This window comes from Archocentrus centrarchus, chromosome 17, assembly GCF_007364275.1.
Source record: "Archocentrus centrarchus isolate MPI-CPG fArcCen1 chromosome 17, fArcCen1, whole genome shotgun sequence".
Lineage (NCBI taxonomy): Eukaryota > Metazoa > Chordata > Actinopteri > Cichliformes > Cichlidae > Archocentrus > Archocentrus centrarchus.
The window spans coordinates 8,626,948-8,645,775 of record NC_044362.1 but is presented as its reverse complement, the minus strand read 5'-3'; the positions used below and the strand labels follow the sequence as shown (position 1 = coordinate 8,645,775).

Sequence of the window (18,828 nt, the reverse complement as noted above, 5' to 3'; positions counted from 1 at the left end):
TGGAAAAGCGTTCTAGCATTACAAAGTGATTTGTAACGCTGTACTGCAGCTTGTATACAAAACACTTCATTAATCATTTTAAGTTCCTGTGTTATTAGCGATGGGGAAACGCACAGATGTGCACAGGCACGTTTGATACCATTACCTTAAACTCAATCACACTGTGTTAGTGGTTATTGTAATTTGGCTGAGCACTCTCACGGGTGTCTTTATGCACGATCCCTCACGTCTGATGGAAAACATTTAATTCTCCTGCTGTGTGAGAAATGCAATACACCATCAACGCTCTCTGTTCTTTCATTCTTTCTTAATTAGGCACCTCAGAAGTGCAAGTGAGTCGAGTACACTGGGATAATTAAGCACAACGGGAGGATGTAAATCTCAAAAAGCATCTGTTCTTCAAACTGGGCTAAATATTTGGTCTTCCTCCATCCCTACAGTTGTTATTCAAATAAAGTTAAACAATTTGAGAGTGAAAATTAAGCCACAATCTATCATTTATTTACCGAATTATTGGAATATTGCAGCCCTATCATGCCTTCTGTAGTTAGAAATCCAAATGAAGAGGAGATTGGTGCCCATTTACACTGAACTCTATTAATAACTCTTTTGCGCTATAGCTTCTTTAGCCAGTATGTTATATGAATCTTCCTATAATCTCAGTGCTTTCATTTTATAACTTTGTTCTCCATCTGTTTTAGTTCCTGTACAAAGGCACTCAGGCGAGAGATGATATAGCTACTGAAGCCTACGAGGAGGAGCTAGACATGGGAAGATCTGGCTCCTACCTCAACAACAGCATCACCTCAGCCTGGAGCGAGCACAGTTTGGACCCTGAGGATATCCGGGTAAAGTAGCCTTGATGATGTAACGTGCCTATTTAATGGGGCACTTTCTTTCTTGATGGATTGTGTATGGTGTACCACGGTTTAGTCAGAATTACTTAGTGTGCCTGTGTTGCCACTAACTTGGTGCCAAGGTCAAAGTGAGCTAACACAAACCCAAGCTAGCTAACATAGTTAGTAAGTGCAGGCATTATTCTCTGTGGCAATAACTGAGATGATAATAATAAAAAGAAGAAGAAGACTTTGTCATTATATGTAAATATATAACGAAATAAATAAAGTGCACTTACTGGAACAACTAAATAGACACCTCCTTAGAATTTGAGGACACAGCATACACATACTGTAGCAAGCTGTCAATTATAGGGTAGGGCCACCCTAAAACATACCCTGGATTTATCATCAGTTTTACATTGAACCAGTCCATAACTTACAAAATGAGCACTGTGCTGTATTGAAGAAGACTTGAAGTGAGCTATTGAGGCTCTAATCACATTAGAAAAGTTAAATCAAGCAGTAACTTGCATAATTTTTCTTATTGACATCAAAACAATCAGACTTCTTTCTGTTACCAGAGTAGTCTCCCCCTTCTGGCTGTTTCAGACCTGGACGTTACATCCATCTTTTATAAGCACTGTTTCGTCCAAATAATGTACACTTTTCCCCCGTGATTCCCTTAAAACATTACCAGTGGAGGCAACATATGGTTGTAAACCATTAACAGGTGGCACTGGTTTCTGTTTCAGTGATGTGTTTATTTTGAAAAGAAGCCGTTTTCTGTCATGGCACACCTGCTCAGCCCAGAGAGGTATAAAATCTAGCTGTTCAAGTTCACTTTTGGGACCCAAATAATTGCATAATAAAACTATTACCCAAACCCAAAGTGAGTGATATAATAAACTGTGATTTAATGCTAATACTTTCTGATTTTAGGATGAGCTGAAGAAGCTGTACGCCCAGCTGGAAGTCTACAAATGTAAGAAGATGCTCGCCAACAACCCTCACCTTCAAAAGAAGCGCAACTCCAAGAAAGGTCTGGGTCGCTCCCTGATGAAACGGATAACAGAGATCCCGGAGACTATGCACATACACCGGCAGTGCAGTCGTGATGATGGCAGCGAGCACGGCAGCAACCGCAGCACCTTGAGGAGAAACCCATTTGAGCCCAGCCACCATGGTAAAGCTCCAGTTGCGGCATGGAAATTAAGAGAAGCCAATTTTCAAAGAAAAATATTCTTAGAGTCTGCATGTTTTTCTTTTTCTTTTAAATATGCATATCTAAACTTCACATAAAGTGTGTTAATATTTCCATGGCTGGTTGAGTCCTGTTTAAGGAGCTCTATAAATGGGACATTAGATTAAATAAAAAGATAGCAGGTTTTAATAACATTGGATTAAAAAGTCATATTCACATCCTCATTGTAAACTAAATATGAATCCTTAAAGTAGAAAACTAAGATCAGATTTGCAGATATTGTACAATACTTCAGTATAAATGGTCTATTTTTATGACCTCACTGCCTACTCTGCTCTTTAATGACTTGATTTAAAAAAAAAAAAAAATCAAAACTCATCTTCTTCTGTGACTAGAGGAGATTTTACCACCTTAGTGAAAAGTGCTTCTGGGCAGTCAGCCTTTTCTTATCAGGCACTACATGCCTGGCCGTACCCTAAGGAACTAAGGAACAGCACTTTGTCCAAATGCAGTTTTACAGGGATTTAGTCATAAACCAATGAACTGGCTAGTTGAGCTTTTAGTTCTGTTAGTCTACATATTAGACTACATGTCATTTTTGTGGCAGACATGAGGTCAAAAAAATCCAGTCAATACTTGTTACAATAGTCTGAAACAAAATTAGGATAGATGAGCACTAAGCTACTGCCGTAGAGCCTGGCTTTTTTAAGTGTGTAATTTAAATATTATTATATTTAAAAGTCAAAAGAAGATACGTAAGTCATATTACTAAACACTTGTCTACTGATATATCCACCATCAGGTAAACCTCGAGACGACTCCCTGAAGAACAAAGTCATGGGATTGAAGAAGTCACTCAGCTATGACCACGTCTGTGACCAGGATGAAGAAAGTGGAAGCCAGACTGTCTCAGCTGCAGGAGACAAAACGACTCCCGTTGGAAGTGGTGGGGAAGGATCTCTTCTGGGTTCTCTCATTGGCCGTAAACATGCCAAGAAGCAGCTGGAACCAGCCGCAACTCCGCCGAGACTGGAACCAGCTGAGTCCACCGAATCTGTGCCACTCTTCTGGAAATCAGCTAGCGCTCACAACTTGACACACGAGAAGAAACCTGTGCACCTGCGGACCTCCATTATGCAGAAATCTCTGAGCGTGATTGCAAGTGCCAAGGAAAAGATGCCAGGACTTACCAACAAGACTCAAAGTGTTGAGGATGCCAGTAAGAAGTGTGTGAAGAGCCAGGAGGGGAGAATGCTGTCAGAGGTGGACGAGACACCTGAGCATTACCCCAAGATGCCAGTCAGCCAGTCAGTGGAGTACTCCAAGACACCGATGAAGATGGGCATAATGAAACAACAGGTGCTTTTCTACATAATTACATTCTTAATAGATATTGATTTAGCATTAATGTGTAGCTCTTGTGCTGAAATGTGCCAGTAAAATCGATCAGCCCACTGAATGAAAATTAATCAGGTTTAATTTTCATAATTGTTTAAGTAATTTATCAAGTTCTATGCCTCCATATCTTGAATGTGACGATTTCTGTTTTTAATAATAACAATAATAATGATAATATTATTATCAATTGATTACATATATAAATGAAAATGTAATGTCTGCCTTGGGGACCCTTTTCTGAGATTACAACTGGATCGCAGTTGTTTTCCTTGTGACTGTTAGTGAGGTGGGAGATTTTTCCAGCAGGTTGCTTGGGGCCACAGTATACAAAGAGTGGATTACTGGAGTTTTGCAACACCTTAAAAATCGACTGAGACCACTAAAAACACTGACACTGCTGGTTTGTTTAAGTACCTGGTCAGATATCATTTTTACTGTGTAGTAGCCATAGAGATAGACAAAGCAGGTGGGACAGAGAGCAGGTGAATGGCATGCAGCAGACGCAGACTGCATTAGCAGTCATGTTTTGATGACTCCTGGATAAAAGTCCAGGGCTTAAACTGATAATTCGTTTTCACTTGCACGATCAGGTCCAGTAATGCTAGGCTAATTGCAGCATTAGATTTTATAAAATATAGAAAGTTGGCTGTTTCATGGGGCTTCCCTTCATACACCCCACCCCCCCACCCCCCAGCTATCTATAGCTATCAATACAGCTATGCATTCTTATAGTTTATGTCAAATGATAGCAGTCATAATGTATGCTTTTATATCTTCAAATGATCTCTGATTCAAATGTAGACCTTTTTATGTATAAATGTTTCACCTTTCACTGTTGTGCACATGTATGCACAAATAGCCACCTTGAAACCACAGGGCTTCCCCACATCACAAAGCCCAATTTAACCTCCGTGTCCTGAGGCAAAGGAGTCATTAGTTCTATAGCTGCTTAATACTCTTCACTGTGTTCATTAGCAAGTCACTAATAGTGCATTTTTAGAGCTTTCTGCTGAAAGCATTCCCCCATAGTGGCTCAAAGCAACACTGATGAGAGCAGTGAGAGTAAAACAGGAAAGTCTAAGGCTATAAAACCAAAACATCTCACTTAAAGAACCTCCACTGAGCTGAGAGACACTACAGACTCAGGTGGTACGTATGTCTGTGGACTCTGTTATGTAACTGTTAGCAACTTGATCCTATAAAATATTGATTATATCAGCACTAAGTTACAGGAAGCCAGCACTTTACCGCAAACCATTTAACAAATGAGGATGTCTGGTGGTCCGTGCTGAACACAGGAAGCCCCCCACCCCCACCCCCAGAAAGAAGCTGGAGTGGTGTGTAATATTAAATGTAACACGTGTCGGGAGCACAACAATTATAAAACAGCTCCCATGCTCCCCATGAACTGTAGAACTTGCATTAAATTTTTGCCTAAATGGTTTTTGGTTGGTCATGCAAATTAAGCACTTTGGAGATTTCAGCATTTATTATTATAATTATTATTTTGTGGCCCAGTGCAGTTCCCATTCTAGAGAGTGTATCCCAGAGGACAGCTGTAAGGTTACAGTCATTGATTGTACCTGCTCAAAATGTGGCTGTGCAGAACGGGCACATTGCAGGTTGCAGCCATAGAGTGGATATAAAAGATTGACATAGCTGCTGGGTCTGAAAAGTGAAGCCAATGCAAAATACCCTAAACCTGCCTTCTTTCTAATGATGAAGAGGCAAAGGAAAGCAGTCATCCTGTTGTAAAAGCTTGTTAAGTGATGATGTGTGAGTCCTGGCCTCTCTGGGTTTTTATTAGCACTATTCATGTGCAGCAGATCTTTGTGTAGCTATAACCCATGGGACACCAAATATTTGGAGGCTGAAACGAATCACTCTCAGACTGACTAAGATTTCAGTGTGGACATTAACCTTAAGTTCAGGAATTTTTCATTGTGACTAATCCAAATCACAGCAATATATTTATAACTAACCTCTCCTTGTGGATGGGCTCATCCTAGACACTCCCTTGATGGCGGTTTGTTCTGTTTATTGGCGTCTTCTTTCTGCCATATGATGTCTTTGGTCTCTGAGGACCCTCAATATGAACGTTTATTGAGAATAGTTGAGCCCTCACCCTACATCTTCCCTGTCCTTTTGTGTTTATAACCACAGTAGCAGGCCATGTACATATATACCAACTTCACTAACCCTCCAAATGCTGCCAGTATTTAGTTTTCTGTCTTGGTTTATGTCCAAAGTTATAGGAAATCTGAACATTTTAGTTTTTTAGAAATACTTAAGTCAGAGCGTGGTATATGGTCTTTATAATGGAAATTACCTAGCTAACGTTCCGCTAACTTCTAACTCTGCTAAACTTTGTAAATCGTGTTTTTCTTGGACTCCTGGATGTTAAACTTTGTTGTAAAACCTGGGTGAACTGCCACACTGATCATTTTATTGGAGGTGAAAGAATTTATTTGTTTGAATTTGGGAACAAAAGGACGTTTGGAATAGCCAATGATGTCAGACCTAACAAGCAGATGGAAGTTTGTGGGAACATCGCCCTCCTCTCACTTTCACTGGGACCTTATTAAAGGTTCTCTTAACTGAATTTTGAACTCAGTGGCTAGTTTCAGTTCTTGAATATCACTCAATGATCTTTATTAAATTTATGAATTTAACCTGTGTTTGATAAGTCACTAGTGTATGAGCATACACTGTCCATGGTTTCTGAGTCAGATACACCCCTCACTTGTCTGATTCAGTGTTGAGGCTTCACAACATGACTTAAATGCTCAACGAGTGACGTAATGGTGGATACAGCCATCTCTCCTGTACAGTCTATAGTTGCAGCTTTCTCGAGATCCTCTCACAAAATAACACAAGTGAGTGACTGCAGTCATTTGTAATTGGAAATAAAATAAAATACAAACATGTCCAGTTATCTTTGTGAGAACCAATTTCAAATTAAAGTTTAAAACTTTAATTTTAGGTTAAAGTTTTAAACTTTAATTTAACAACCCGCAGTTGTTTTAGGTTTAAAGTTAGAATTAGGTTAGCGATAAGAGGACTGAAAATGCAGCAATGCGAACATCCTGAAAAAGAGAGCCAAATAAGCACACCTGTGTGTGTATGTGCACCTCTCCACCCGCACACAGAGTGGAGCAGGCAGAAGTCACTCTAGAGGAAACGCTGGTAACAGAAAGCAGCTTCTAATCAAAATATGAGAACCGTTCAGCTAAATAGTCTTAAACTCACTGGGGGGTCCGTCAATACACCCATGAGGTTTGAAGAGGATGAGATGAACATTTGTGGCAAAGAACAGGCAGACATAAAAAGATTTCTCTAATCATTAGTTAGATTAATCAGTCAGGTAAACCCCAAAATATTACCCTAAGGAAGTGGTTGCTATATCCCCTTGTAGTACTGATTGACTTGGCATTTATTTTTATTTTTAACGTAACAGGTGAGCGGCAGCCAGCCATCCATTTGCTCTGAGACTGGGCGGAACCTTTACAATGTGTCCGAAGTTTGTTCCTGGGAACTGGAAGAGCCACAGACTCCCTCAGAAGCAAAAACCCAGAAGCATGTTTCCATTGCTCCTGGAGAAACCACCTCGGGCCGGAGAGGCAGCAGCAGCAGCTCTGGAATCACCAAAGGTGGCCGGTCCCAGCAGAGGCAGAAGACAGGGCAGTCTCCTTCCAACAGACGCCGCGCCAAAGATAAAGGAGGCGAAAGGGAGGAAGGAAGGGAAACACGGAAATCTCGGCCACCCAGGTCACCTCTTCCTCTTAAGCTGGATGTGTGCCCCTGGGAATTTGATGAGCAGCCCATGCTGAAAGGTGATTCGGATTCGATCTCTCCAGACAGAATCAGGCGTAAGAAGAGCGTCACACCTACTGATGGGAAACCCAAAGGGCTCCACTCAGACCACTCCAAGTCCACAGGGAGCCTTTTACAGCCCCCGTCCCTGATGGTTGAAATCTGCCCATGGGATTACACCAGCCCACCTTCACCTAAGCAGGAGAAGACCTGCAACAGTCCCACTACACACAAGAAGAAACGGAAAGGCTCCAGCTCGTCCAACCACAAAGCTGAGAAGGAGAAAGGGAGGGAGAAAAGCAGAGAAAGGCGGAGTTCCTCCAGCAAGCCTCCATCAGAGAGGAGAAGGGTCAGCCAGTCTTCAGAATGCAGTGGGCTGGCTCCTGAGCGGCGGAGGAGTTCAACAAAAGACCCAGAGATGATGGAGATCAGGAGGGCGGAGGTTTTCTCCCAGGAGACCGAGCACTCGCACGCCAGTTTGGCTCAGACTAGAAAATCACCAGAGAAGAAGAAAGACGGCTCTTTGAGTTCTAGTTATAAACCCGCAGTTGTCAGCGGGGCGAAAAGGGTTGACGTTTGCCCGTGGGACTTTCAGGACTCTGGGGAGAGGGCGTGATGACTGGGAGGAACAAATTTTTTTTCCCGTATTCACTGACAGATACTGCATTTCATGAGAAGGGTTTCCTGTGGGTCACCTTAATGAAAAATATATTGTGAGGAAAGGAACATCTATTCTGCAGCCCATTGATGCAATCCAGACATAACTATTTGCTACACAACAACCATCTTGTTGTTATATGCAGTGAATGCAAACTCAGAGTCACTTCAACAGATTTTTTTTTGTTTGTTTGTTTACACTTTTGCCTGCACATTTGTCAAAGTGGCATATTTTATATGTTTTATCACACTGAGTGTATCTGAAAAAAAGAATACCTGTATTTACAAGCAGAGCAGACAATCATTCACCAAAAAGCACAGTCAATTCTTAACCTGAGCTCGCTGTCGGATTCCCATGTTATGCTGACGATGCTCTACATTACGCAGTGAACCACTGGAGACTTGCTATACCAGATCAGCAGCAAGGAGAAAAGACCTAAGGAAAAATAAACAGAATACGAGCTCTGAGAAGCAAGACCAAAGCCCCAGACACAGCTGTGTTGCCTTATCTTTAGGCCAAATGCATAATTTACGGCACAAAGATGATCTGTTAGATTAGAGAAACGTGGGAATAACAGAGGATTGTACTGCAGCTAAATGAGACATGCTGTATGTTTTAGTAATGGGTTTCCATATACAGTATGTGTTTTTCTAAAAAAAAGCCATTGCATGTGGCATACTGTCAGGCATCCAGTAGCTAAATGTTTATGGGTCAGCGTGTATTCAAATAAGACAATGGAACCTTTGATGTTGTGCCTATGGTATTCGTCTCCTCACATGATGCTTTTGAAGTGATGTGCACTGTGTTTCAAAAGGCTTGCAGTTACAGTTGAGGAGTACTAAAATATCCATCAGGCTCTCCCGTCTTTTGATACTTGTTTACTGTTGTATTCTTGCCCTGGGTGTCCCCTCTACTCCTGGATCACAGGCTGTAGTATCTTCACATACATAGAAAATGCTGTGAGGTCCTTGAAGAACCACAACCCAGCCTGACTTGAGTGGATGATGTGAATAATGCATTTTCTCCCCCTATCACTTAGTTGCCCATTTACCATCTGCCTGAATGCACCTTCCATTAAATCGTTGCACATATTCCACTGCTAAAGCTGCAGCAATGCATGACCAGAGCTTTTTTTTTTTTTTGTTCCTTTGCTACTTTCTTGGAATATGAGTCATTTACCATCTCAGCATCATGTCCAGCAACAACAGCAACAACAGTCTGCCTTTCTGTCCTGTAATCAGCCACCCACCACTGACACCTAGAGAAGTACAGTCACACAAAATAGTTCAGCTCCCTGATGGTTGTGTGTGCATGACAGTGAAAATTTGGGGAATTTGAGGCACCAAAATTCACCTTTTCATATATTATGAAATACTTAACAGGGGCTAAGAAGCATGTGGGATTTTTCAAACATGTATTTATCTAGCGTTGTAGGGAAGAACTCCCTGTGTAAGGTCTGGCCTTATAAAATTAAAAAAAAAAAAAAAAGCTTGACGAATAAACATGATCCACCACTCTGACTTTCACATTTCTACCAGATGTTTTGAGACAGTTTGAAACAGAACGTCACTACATGTATTTTATGCTCGTTATACTGTTTAGTGTTGCTCCAAAAAGTTGCAAGCTGTTGTAGCATCCACATGGGATTATTTATATTGTACATTCATATTGTGTTGCATGTACATACAGTAAATACTCTGTTATCAATTCTGAATTAAATGTTTCTATAAAACCCAAACTCTGAATTTTCTATTCAGCAATTTCACTTATCTAGCACTGCCCATCAAAATGAAGACAAACTTTAATGAATGAAAAACATACACAGTTACAGAAATAATCTTTATTGAATCTGCATTTCTTCAACCCCAAAACACTCCAATTCTAAATTCAGCTTCCTGTAAATCCTGCTCGGCACAATACTGCCACTATGTGGAGCGAGGAAAGAGAGATAGCAGTTATATTGGTTTTCCTCCTCTACATTTCCTATTATGATTCTCAAAAAAAGAAAAAGAAACATCTCTGTGTTTACATGAAACAAAAGGAGTTATGGAACTAAAGGGATCTGAAATCACAGAAGACCATATTAGAAAAGAAAGCACATGAAGTAGATTTTTTTATAGCATTGTTATTATTTCCTTTTCTATATTTTCCCTTATATATACCTCACTAGACTTAAGAGAAAATTGGCTAACTTCAGTTGTTGATAACAGTTATATGAATTTAAGGAGAAAAACAAACAAGTATTTCTGTAGCATCATGTATAAGACTGCCAAATAGTTGAATCAACAAGACACCACCCCTCTCTAGTTTGCCTAAGGTAACCCTCTTTTCAATACAGATATTGTTGCAGGCAGAATAACGTTTGCCCTGACATCCTGTGCTCAGTGTGAACCAGCTCTTCTCTGTGAAGAGAACGGGGCGCCGGTGGCAGACCCTCCATTTCTGGTGTTCTCTGACGAGTGCTGATCGAACTGTACAGCATTAGAACCATGCATGAGCAGCCTGCTTGAGATAATTCTGTGGGGCTCTGACTGTGCTCCTCCTGCTCCTCCTTACATAAAGGAGCAGATACTGGTCCTGCCACTGGATTGATGCCCTGTCACAGCCCTGTCCTTCTCTCTCTTTGGAATGGCCATTTTCTGGTATCACCTTCACATTCTTGAGACCGTGCTCCCAGAACGGGCTGGGGGTAGCATCTCATGCTACCAGCAGTGGCAGGGACATTTGCAAAGAGCAAAACTAGAGAAAAATCACAGAAAGAGAGAGCAATGGACTGTGGACACCACCTTCAAAATCATTCAGTTTTTGAGGACTGTCTTGTCGCCTCTAAAATGCACTGTGGTTGTCACTTCTTTTTGAACCAAAGCAGGTGAAATGGATTCACAGTAGCTTATGCTTCCTAACTGGACTGACTGGTAGCCTTGACGTTTAGCTGACTTTCTGTTATACTGTGAAAATCCAGTGTTCCATTCATTTTTTTGAGCAAAATTTAATATGGACAGTGGTTACATTCTACAGATTTACCTTTGAAAAACTAGTGGCTCTCTACATCAAAGCACAAGGTGGTGAAAAAAAAAAACAACAAAAAAAACAACGACATCAAAGTGAAATACATAAAACACTCAACTGCAGATAAAATCTCTGATTTTAGAAGTTTACCTGAGTAGAAGTACAAAACTTGGTAACTCTCATGAGAAAGTAAACCAAAGTTAAAGTACATTAAAGAGTGGGTGACAGAATGACCTCTGAGGTGTAAGCAGGATATTAATGAAGTTCATTTTAATGACTTTTCGGTTCTTTGGGCAAATTCTTTAATAACCCAGAACTTATAGATACACACACATATATAAATTTATTGTTAAACACAGTGGCGTTGTAGTGACTATCTGCCTCTGAAAGACTTTCAGTTGGGTAGATCAAAATAAACAAATACTTAAATTATAGATTTAAAAAATTATGATACTTACAGGTAGATGATGGTAACTGGGAGGTAAGTATTACCTCCACCAGCAGCACCCTGTTTCATCCTGCTTATTCAGTAAGAGGCGGTGACGTCATTGCTGCAGCACCGGACAGGGCTGCGTGCCTGCAGGAACAGCCCATCCTCTTTGACACGCGTCACATCAACCACAGAGCAGCGCAACATCAGGACGCTCAATATCCAGCTTCAGTTTGCCTCATAGCTGGAAGACCGGTGTGAAGGACATGGGCAACGTACAGGTAAGACGTCATCTATAGCTAACAGCAAACGCTCCAAGTTGAAACTCTATCATTTAACTGTATTATGACGGTGCTGAAAAGTTTCTGAGTGATGCGTTAGGATGAATATTGAAAATCCAAACTTTGAAAGCAGAGACAAGCTGAGGTAAGTCTCACTGAGTCCAGCAGACAGCGTCCGAAAGAGTTCAGGAGAAGAAAACAAGACTTTGTGTTTGTGTAGTCTGCTGTCTATAAAGAGAGGCAGAGCTGGCGCAGTTAACTCCAGCAAAGAGAGTGTGGCCTGCCAGGCAGAGGGGAGGAAAAAAAAAAGAAGAAGGAATTTCTGTAACATCAGATCAATAAGGCCGCATTGTATTAGACGAAGGGTGGGCGAGGAGAGGAGGCTGCAGCCGCTACTGCTGCTGCTGCTGCTGCCCCATGACTCAGCGATCACACACAGGCGGCACCCTTTTCCTGCAGGAGTCTGAGGCCTTAATGTAACACCAAAATAATTCCTTTCCAGCACCTCACCCTTCCATCAAGGTGGAAAAGGTCGCAGTTGCAGATATATACTGGCGCTTTTCAAACATAAAATTCAATGTTATGTTTACATTACCTTTTGTGGCCGCTTTGAATGCACAATTTATCAGTAATAATATTCAGTTTTCTGCCACTTTGTGTTCTCCAGCCCACTATTGTCCCATGTGAGGACTTTGATGTTACAGCAGACATCAAAGCTATTCGAAAAGCCTGTAAAGGTTTAGGTAAGTACACACGACTTTGTTTTGCCATCTCCTCTGTCAATAAATGTATATTAGGCTATGATGGTGTCATGTAAAGCCTCTTGGTGCAGTCACAATAGATGCACTTAGAACTGCAGCTGGAAATGAACTCATTTAACTGATAATCAAACATTGTATTCATTAATTGTCCTAAAAGGGGGAAATATATATATATAAAATTCATTATAATTTTGCTTTTTTTTTAATATAACTGAAAATTTGCAGACTAATAGCAGCACTTAGGGGTGGTCTGTCCACTCAGACTACAGAGTAAAAATAAAAAAATAATTTCAATGCTTGCTAAGTTTGATGTAACTACAAGGCGTACTCCTCAGAGAGGTGGCGCTGGCACAGAGAGACAAACGTCGTGTCAGAGAGGTTTCAAAGCATGCCTCTGGTACACTGTGGACATCATCCTCACTAACTTAAGTGTTCGGTGTTCCTCGCAGCGTACAGTTACTGTCGTGAATGCAGGCATGTTAAACAATACATTTCATTATTTTTACAGTTAACAACCTCCCCTGCAGGCAGACCATGGTTAGTGTGTATGTTTCTTTTCCAAAGGATCCATAACTACGTTGCTGCTATGTTGGTTGCCTTTATCATCTTTTTCTTATACAATTTTTTTTTTTCAAATGGACCTATTTTGCTCATTTCCAGCTCCATATTTTTTCTAGGACTACACTAGAGGAGATTTACATTAGTCACAGAGCAAACTAGTCCTTATTAGTTTATAATGAGCACTGTTGCAGCCCCTAAGTTCATCCTCTGTCTGAAACAAGCTGTTCTAGCTCCTCACCCTTTAAGGCCATCCTCCCATTAAACTACTGATTGGCTTCCCCTTGCAAACAGAAGGTTTGAACAGCAGGTGGGTGGGGCTTCTGTGCTCACAGCTTGTACTGTGTGAATAAGATAACATATTAGGAATATCTGCTCTCAATGGCATCATAGTGTCCCAAAGGTAGAAAAAAAAACGTCAGAAACTGAGTGTTTTGAGCAGTCTGTGCTTTAGGCTCAGTGGGTTTACTTATGCATATTCTGATGTCATTATTCAAAATGTTGGCCAGGCTTATTATTATACAGTGTCTTTGTTGTGCATATATCAGCAGTTTTATGTCTGTTATGCCAAATTTTATAATTATTATATTAATTTGAGTCACTTTAAAAAAAAGGTCTGTCCTGGTCAGTTCAGTTGGTGTAAGTCTTTAAAACGCTCGTTATCTGGCTAGTAATGATAATAAAGCCTTTTCGACTCTTAAGTGAACCCTTGATGTCTGCGCTGCTGTGTTTTCTCCAGGCACAGATGAAGAGGCCATTATCCAAATCCTGGCCAATCGCTCTGCAGCTCAGCGTGTGGAGATCAAACAGGCCTACTTTGAAAAGTATGATGATGTAAGTACCTCCCTCTCTCTCTGGATGTCTCACACACACACACACACACACACACACACACACACACACACACACACACTCATGCACGCACACACACAGAATAACCACAGATCATGTGACCTCTGCATTCAGGAGTTGGAGGAGGTCCTGAAGAAGGAACTAACAGGTAGTTTTGAGAACGCCATCATCGCCATGTTGGACCCTCCTCGCGTTTACTTCGCCAAGGAGCTGAGGAAGGCCATGAAAGGGGCGGGCACAGATGAAGCCGTGCTGGTCGAGATCTTGTGCACAGCGACAAATGAGGTCTGTCAGTTGGTGGTGCTGTGCATAAACAGTGTTCTGGTGCGGCTTAGATTTAAGAGTGGGAGATCTGACTCTCAGTGATAGCAAAGCAAAGACAGCAGTGCTGCATTTTGTTTTCCAAGTCATAGTTTTGACTTCCAGCTTCAGAATAAAGATGAAACAGATGCTCTAAGACAGAAACAGCACTCTGATTCTCTGCTGTTAATCTTGTCTCTTTCCATCCAACAGGACATCTTGAGCTACAAGGAAGCATACGCCCAGGGTAACTTTTCCTCTGAGTCATCTAAGGGTGTTCCTTTCGTATTGGAAAGTGTGGCCAGTTAACTAACACATGGAAGACTAAAATTATCATTTCATTATGGTGTATGGTGTAGTGACCTATGTTTTCCACACTTTCTTTCCAGGAATACTGTCTTACTTTATCCATATTGAGGTCAAATTATAAAATCAGTTGTTGCACGGACTTCACATTGCATGACAGCATTTTGCCAGAAGACTTGGACAGTACTATATTTTTTACTTGTGGCTTTTCCCTTATAGTGCATGAGCGTGAGCTGGAGGCAGATATTGAGGATGATACCAGTGGAGATGTGAGGAACCTACTAATGTCACTGCTGCAGGTAAAAAAAAAAAAAAGTTCTAAACAGGAAGTGCATTGTTTTTGCATCGCTTCTTGAATCTCAGAGCTGTGCAGACAAATGGTCGTTTTTCTGTTCTTGGTTATAACGTGTAGAATTGTGCTCTATGCTGCCACTCGCCCACTGGGACATTCATTAGATTGTTAGGCATGCTTCCATCTCCAGCCTTTCAGTACCCCCCCCCCCCCCCCCCCCCCCCTCTCCTGCTTCCCCTCTCTTTTCCTTTTCACCCCAGAAAAAAATGACAAATATGAAGTGACTCATGTTCTACAGCAGCGCCAATCCAAAGAGCTGGCTTTCAATATAAGCCTTTAATGTGGAGCACATTATTGTTATCTCATTAAATGCTTGTTATTTTTGTAATCCACCCTCTTGTCTTAAACTCTCTTCTCATCTTTCATCTTAAACCCCTCTTAATTTTTCATCCCCCAACCTCTTTTTCTACAGGCGAGCAGGGATGAGGGCTATGAGGTGGATGTGGATTTAGCCGAACAAGATGCTGCATCTTTGTTTGAGGTGTGTGCTGATTTTTTTTTTTCATATTAAAGCCCATAATATAGTTTTCCTTTTAAGTCGCAGTGATGGTTACAAGGTAGTGGGATGCTACCTCATAATCCCGAAATCACATTTAAATCGCAGAAGACCACATATTATTAAATTAGAGCTTACCTTTGTGGCTTGTATTGAAGCACAGACACTGACCACAGATTGGTCTGTTGGTCGGTCAGTCTGTCACCCCATTGAAGATGGAATCATATCAGTGTTTTTGGTGAAGTTCTCAGAGGATTTCCTCTAAAATTTAGCTACTTACCTAACTAAACAGCTACCCTAATGTACTTAGCAAATGTTAGCATGCTAACACACTAAGTTACATGATAAGTAGTATGCCAGTTTACCTTTAGCTGTAGACAGTATAAAGCCACGACGAGCCAGTGGTTGGTCAAATTATGAAGCCTCGGGCTGAGCATTTTCACTCACCTTTTCTTTATGATTTGAAACCAGATGTGATGAGCGAGGGTTGGATCTGCATTGATTACTGATTTGTGATTGATAAGTCATGACATTAGCCACTGAGCATATCCTGTTTAATCCACTTTTCTGACTGTCAGACTAGCAATAATTTATAAAATGGACTTAATGATCTAAAACTAGGGGCTGAGCCCATAAATTCATCAGACAACAATTCAGAGGTCACAGAAAAAGGGAGCTGACAGGTGTTTTCCCAAAGATTGCAATACAACCTGGTCTTTTTGTAACCAGAGGTGTCGCCCCCTGCTGGCGAATAAAAAGAATACAGGTTTAAGGCACTTAATATTGGCTTCACTTTTCAGACCTAGAAGCTACATCCATCTTGTAAACTGCCCATGAGATTAGCATGTTAATATGTTTTTTAATATAAATGGGTTAGCTAGATGCTAGAATTGAGCTCAAAATAGCACTGTAGCACTGCTCCACTGTAGCCTCACAGAGCTACCAGCATGTAGCTCTGTGTAGCTCTATTGGTCAACTGCCCCTCCCTGAGCCTGGTTCTGTCGGAGGTTTCTTCCTGTTAAAAGGGAGTTTTCCCTTCCCACTGTCACCAAGTGCTTGCTCATAGGGGGTTTGATTGTTGGGTTTTCTCTAGCGTCTTTACCTTGCAATATAAAGCACCTTGAGGTGAGTGTTTTTGTGATTTGGTGATATATAAATAAAACTAAGTTATATTTGTGCTCACCAGGCAGGGGAAGGCAGGTTTGGCACAGACGAGTCCACCTTCACCTACATCCTGACACACAGGAACTACTTGCAACTTCAGGCCACTTTCAAAGCCTATGAGTCGGTATGTACTGAATTCAGTCTTTGTGCAGGTTTCTTTTTTTGTTGTTGGAATTAGTGCAGGTTTTTTGTTTGTTTTTTTTGTCATTTCTTTTGTCCTTCATGTTAACTGGTGGTCTTGCAGCTTTCAGGAACGGACATTTTGGACACCATTGGCTCTGAGGCCACAGGAACACTTAAAGACTGCTATGTTACTCTGGGTAAGTGAGAGCATGATGATTCACGAGTCAGTTTAAATATCTTTGTTTTCTCAATAACAGCTTCTTTCTGCGTGTTTGTGTGTTATTTTTAGTAAGGTGCGCTAAGAACCCGCAGCTGTATTTTGCCCGGCGCCTTAACGCTGCTATGAAGGGATTGGGCACCGATGAGGACACGTTGATTCGCATTATCGCGGGCCGCTCTGAGGCAAGTGTGTGTACAAGTGTGTGTGTGTGTACATGGCATAATGTGTAATTATACCCTTGACATGGTATTGCAGGTGTTGCCACAAACAGATCTTAAAATGCACTTTGGAGCACGTGAACTTGAAGAGAAAAATGAAAAGGCCTGCAGAGCCTTTCTGTGACTCCCTCTTTATGCCGTCAACCCACAGATTGACCTGGAGACGGTGAAGGAAATGTACCTCGAGAAGTACGATGTAACCCTGAAAGATGCTCTGGATTCTGAGTGTGGCGGAGACTTCAAGCACCTCCTCATTGAGATCCTGCACTAAAACACTTTACACCTTCCTCCAGACTGGCCTTAGTTAACCACTACAAAACACAACACACTCACACTCTCCTGTCTTTACCAGTTCCTCTCATTCACTGTCTAAATCCGTCCTGTTTCCTCTCTTTCTCATTCTTAGAGACAGTCAGCGCTCTTTGCAGCATGGACCAAAAACAACTCAGTATTAAAATATCATAATATGTCTCTAAATACACACTTTTCACAAAGAACATTAACTCAGTAGATTTTCCTTACAGTTATAGCCCAATGTAGTGAAAATGCATCGAATATTTATTTGACAAAATTATATCAGCATTATGGAACTTGCATACAACCTGTGCAGCTGAACATAATGAAGCTCATATAATATTCACAAGCAACATCTTTATAGCCTTGCAAGCATGAAGCTGCAAACTTTAAGGGCCTGCTGCTGCTAAATATAGCGTACTGTGCACAGCTTCCTATGATTTGTCACTTTATTTATTCGACTCAAATGATGCCTTTCAAAAGATTATAGCAATGCAATTTACTTTCTGGTGCAACACTCCCCACTCAAGTGCCGATTTTTCCCATTTGAACTCTTGTATATGAATGCACTGTTGATCATATGTCGCAGTATTGCCAAAGCCCTGAATGTTTAAACGTATACAGTACTGTTTTTTTGTAGACACGTCCCTAAATGTTGAGTGGGATTTTTAACCTTTCACATTTTCTTTTCAGTCACAGCTCACAAGTTGCCTTGTTCTCACATTTGTACACATTATTAGACATTTGACTTCCTCCTGTTTTCATTCAGTAATTAAACTTACTGCAAAGAAGGACAAGTGATTTTAAAAACACTGAACAAGATGTGGCTTTGTAACCCCTGAAGTACAATCCCTGATAATGGCCACAGTGTCTGTAGGCAGGTCTATACTGTAATTAGGTCCTAACTATATTTATTTAAACTGACACTAGTTCGCTTTGAAGTATCCAAATATACTTTTGTGTTGTCTTATAGCAAGTTAACTAGTAAACAGTACATTATATGGAGGAAGTAATCAGTACTCTCCTGTAACAGAATTTTAAATGTGGTATGTATACAGAGAATATGAAGTGATAATAAATTTTAACTGTAACACCAAAAGTATTTGACATTGTCTTTATTTCCTGCAGAGGGCAGTGTTGCGCCACTTGTGTATGCTGCCCTATGGGAGGTTCACTGAGGAAATCATAGTGATATTAATGGTAACATGTTTAACCACCAATATAATGTGTTTGTATAATAAATCTAATAAATAATTCTTTAATGATCCGCTTTTCAAATTTGAGGTTTAAAGCTTTTCTTGAGTTGGTGATCATTTGAGAGTGTTTTGCACCCACGGTGCATGAAAATCACCCAAAAGTGGGATTCTACAGCATACACCCCCCCAGCGCTGTGACTTTCCTCCGAGCACAGAACCTGTGAGGTGTCTCCGGGTGAGCTGAAAGTTCACTGCTGGGATGAAACGTTCAAAACAAGTGAGAACTGCTTCCAGATGCACTGACACAAGAGCAGAGGGTTTTTTCTCTTTTCGTCCCCTCGCTATAGCTTCTTTCTCCA

General features: G+C 41.0%; 2 protein-coding genes across 2 annotated transcripts in view; both read left to right on the top strand.

The window, feature by feature from the left end:
* Positions 1 to 9,549, top strand: part of gpr158b (G protein-coupled receptor 158b) — a 67,490-nt gene extending 57,941 nt beyond the window's left edge. The window contains exons 11-14 of the mRNA XM_030751522.1: positions 702 to 848; positions 1,779 to 2,022; positions 2,843 to 3,399; positions 6,896 to 9,549. Coding sequence (XP_030607382.1) covers positions 702 to 848; positions 1,779 to 2,022; positions 2,843 to 3,399; positions 6,896 to 7,867 — 1,920 coding nt within the window. The 3' untranslated portion in view covers positions 7,868 to 9,549. The remainder of the gene's footprint in view (positions 1 to 701; positions 849 to 1,778; positions 2,023 to 2,842; positions 3,400 to 6,895) is intronic.
* Positions 9,550 to 11,527: 1,978 nt separating this feature from the next.
* Positions 11,528 to 18,363, top strand: LOC115795590 (annexin A13-like). Its single transcript, XM_030751566.1, has 11 exons — positions 11,528 to 11,629; positions 12,297 to 12,372; positions 13,688 to 13,782; positions 13,915 to 14,085; positions 14,314 to 14,347; positions 14,626 to 14,705; positions 15,171 to 15,239; positions 16,441 to 16,542; positions 16,663 to 16,738; positions 16,831 to 16,943; positions 17,131 to 18,363. Exons 1-11 carry the CDS (start codon positions 11,615 to 11,617, stop codon positions 17,248 to 17,250), a joined length of 951 nt encoding a protein of 316 aa, XP_030607426.1. The 5' UTR covers positions 11,528 to 11,614; the 3' UTR covers positions 17,251 to 18,363.
* The last annotated feature ends 465 nt before the right edge of the window (positions 18,364 to 18,828 follow it).

Coding starts and splice junctions, on each gene's coding strand:
- LOC115795590 (XM_030751566.1), top strand. Junction 13,783..13,914: donor ACTTTGAAAAGTATGATGAT/GTAAGTACCTCC, acceptor CTCTGCATTCAG/GAGTTGGAGGAGGTCCTGAA. Junction 16,944..17,130: donor TTATCGCGGGCCGCTCTGAG/GCAAGTGTGTGT, acceptor GTCAACCCACAG/ATTGACCTGGAGACGGTGAA.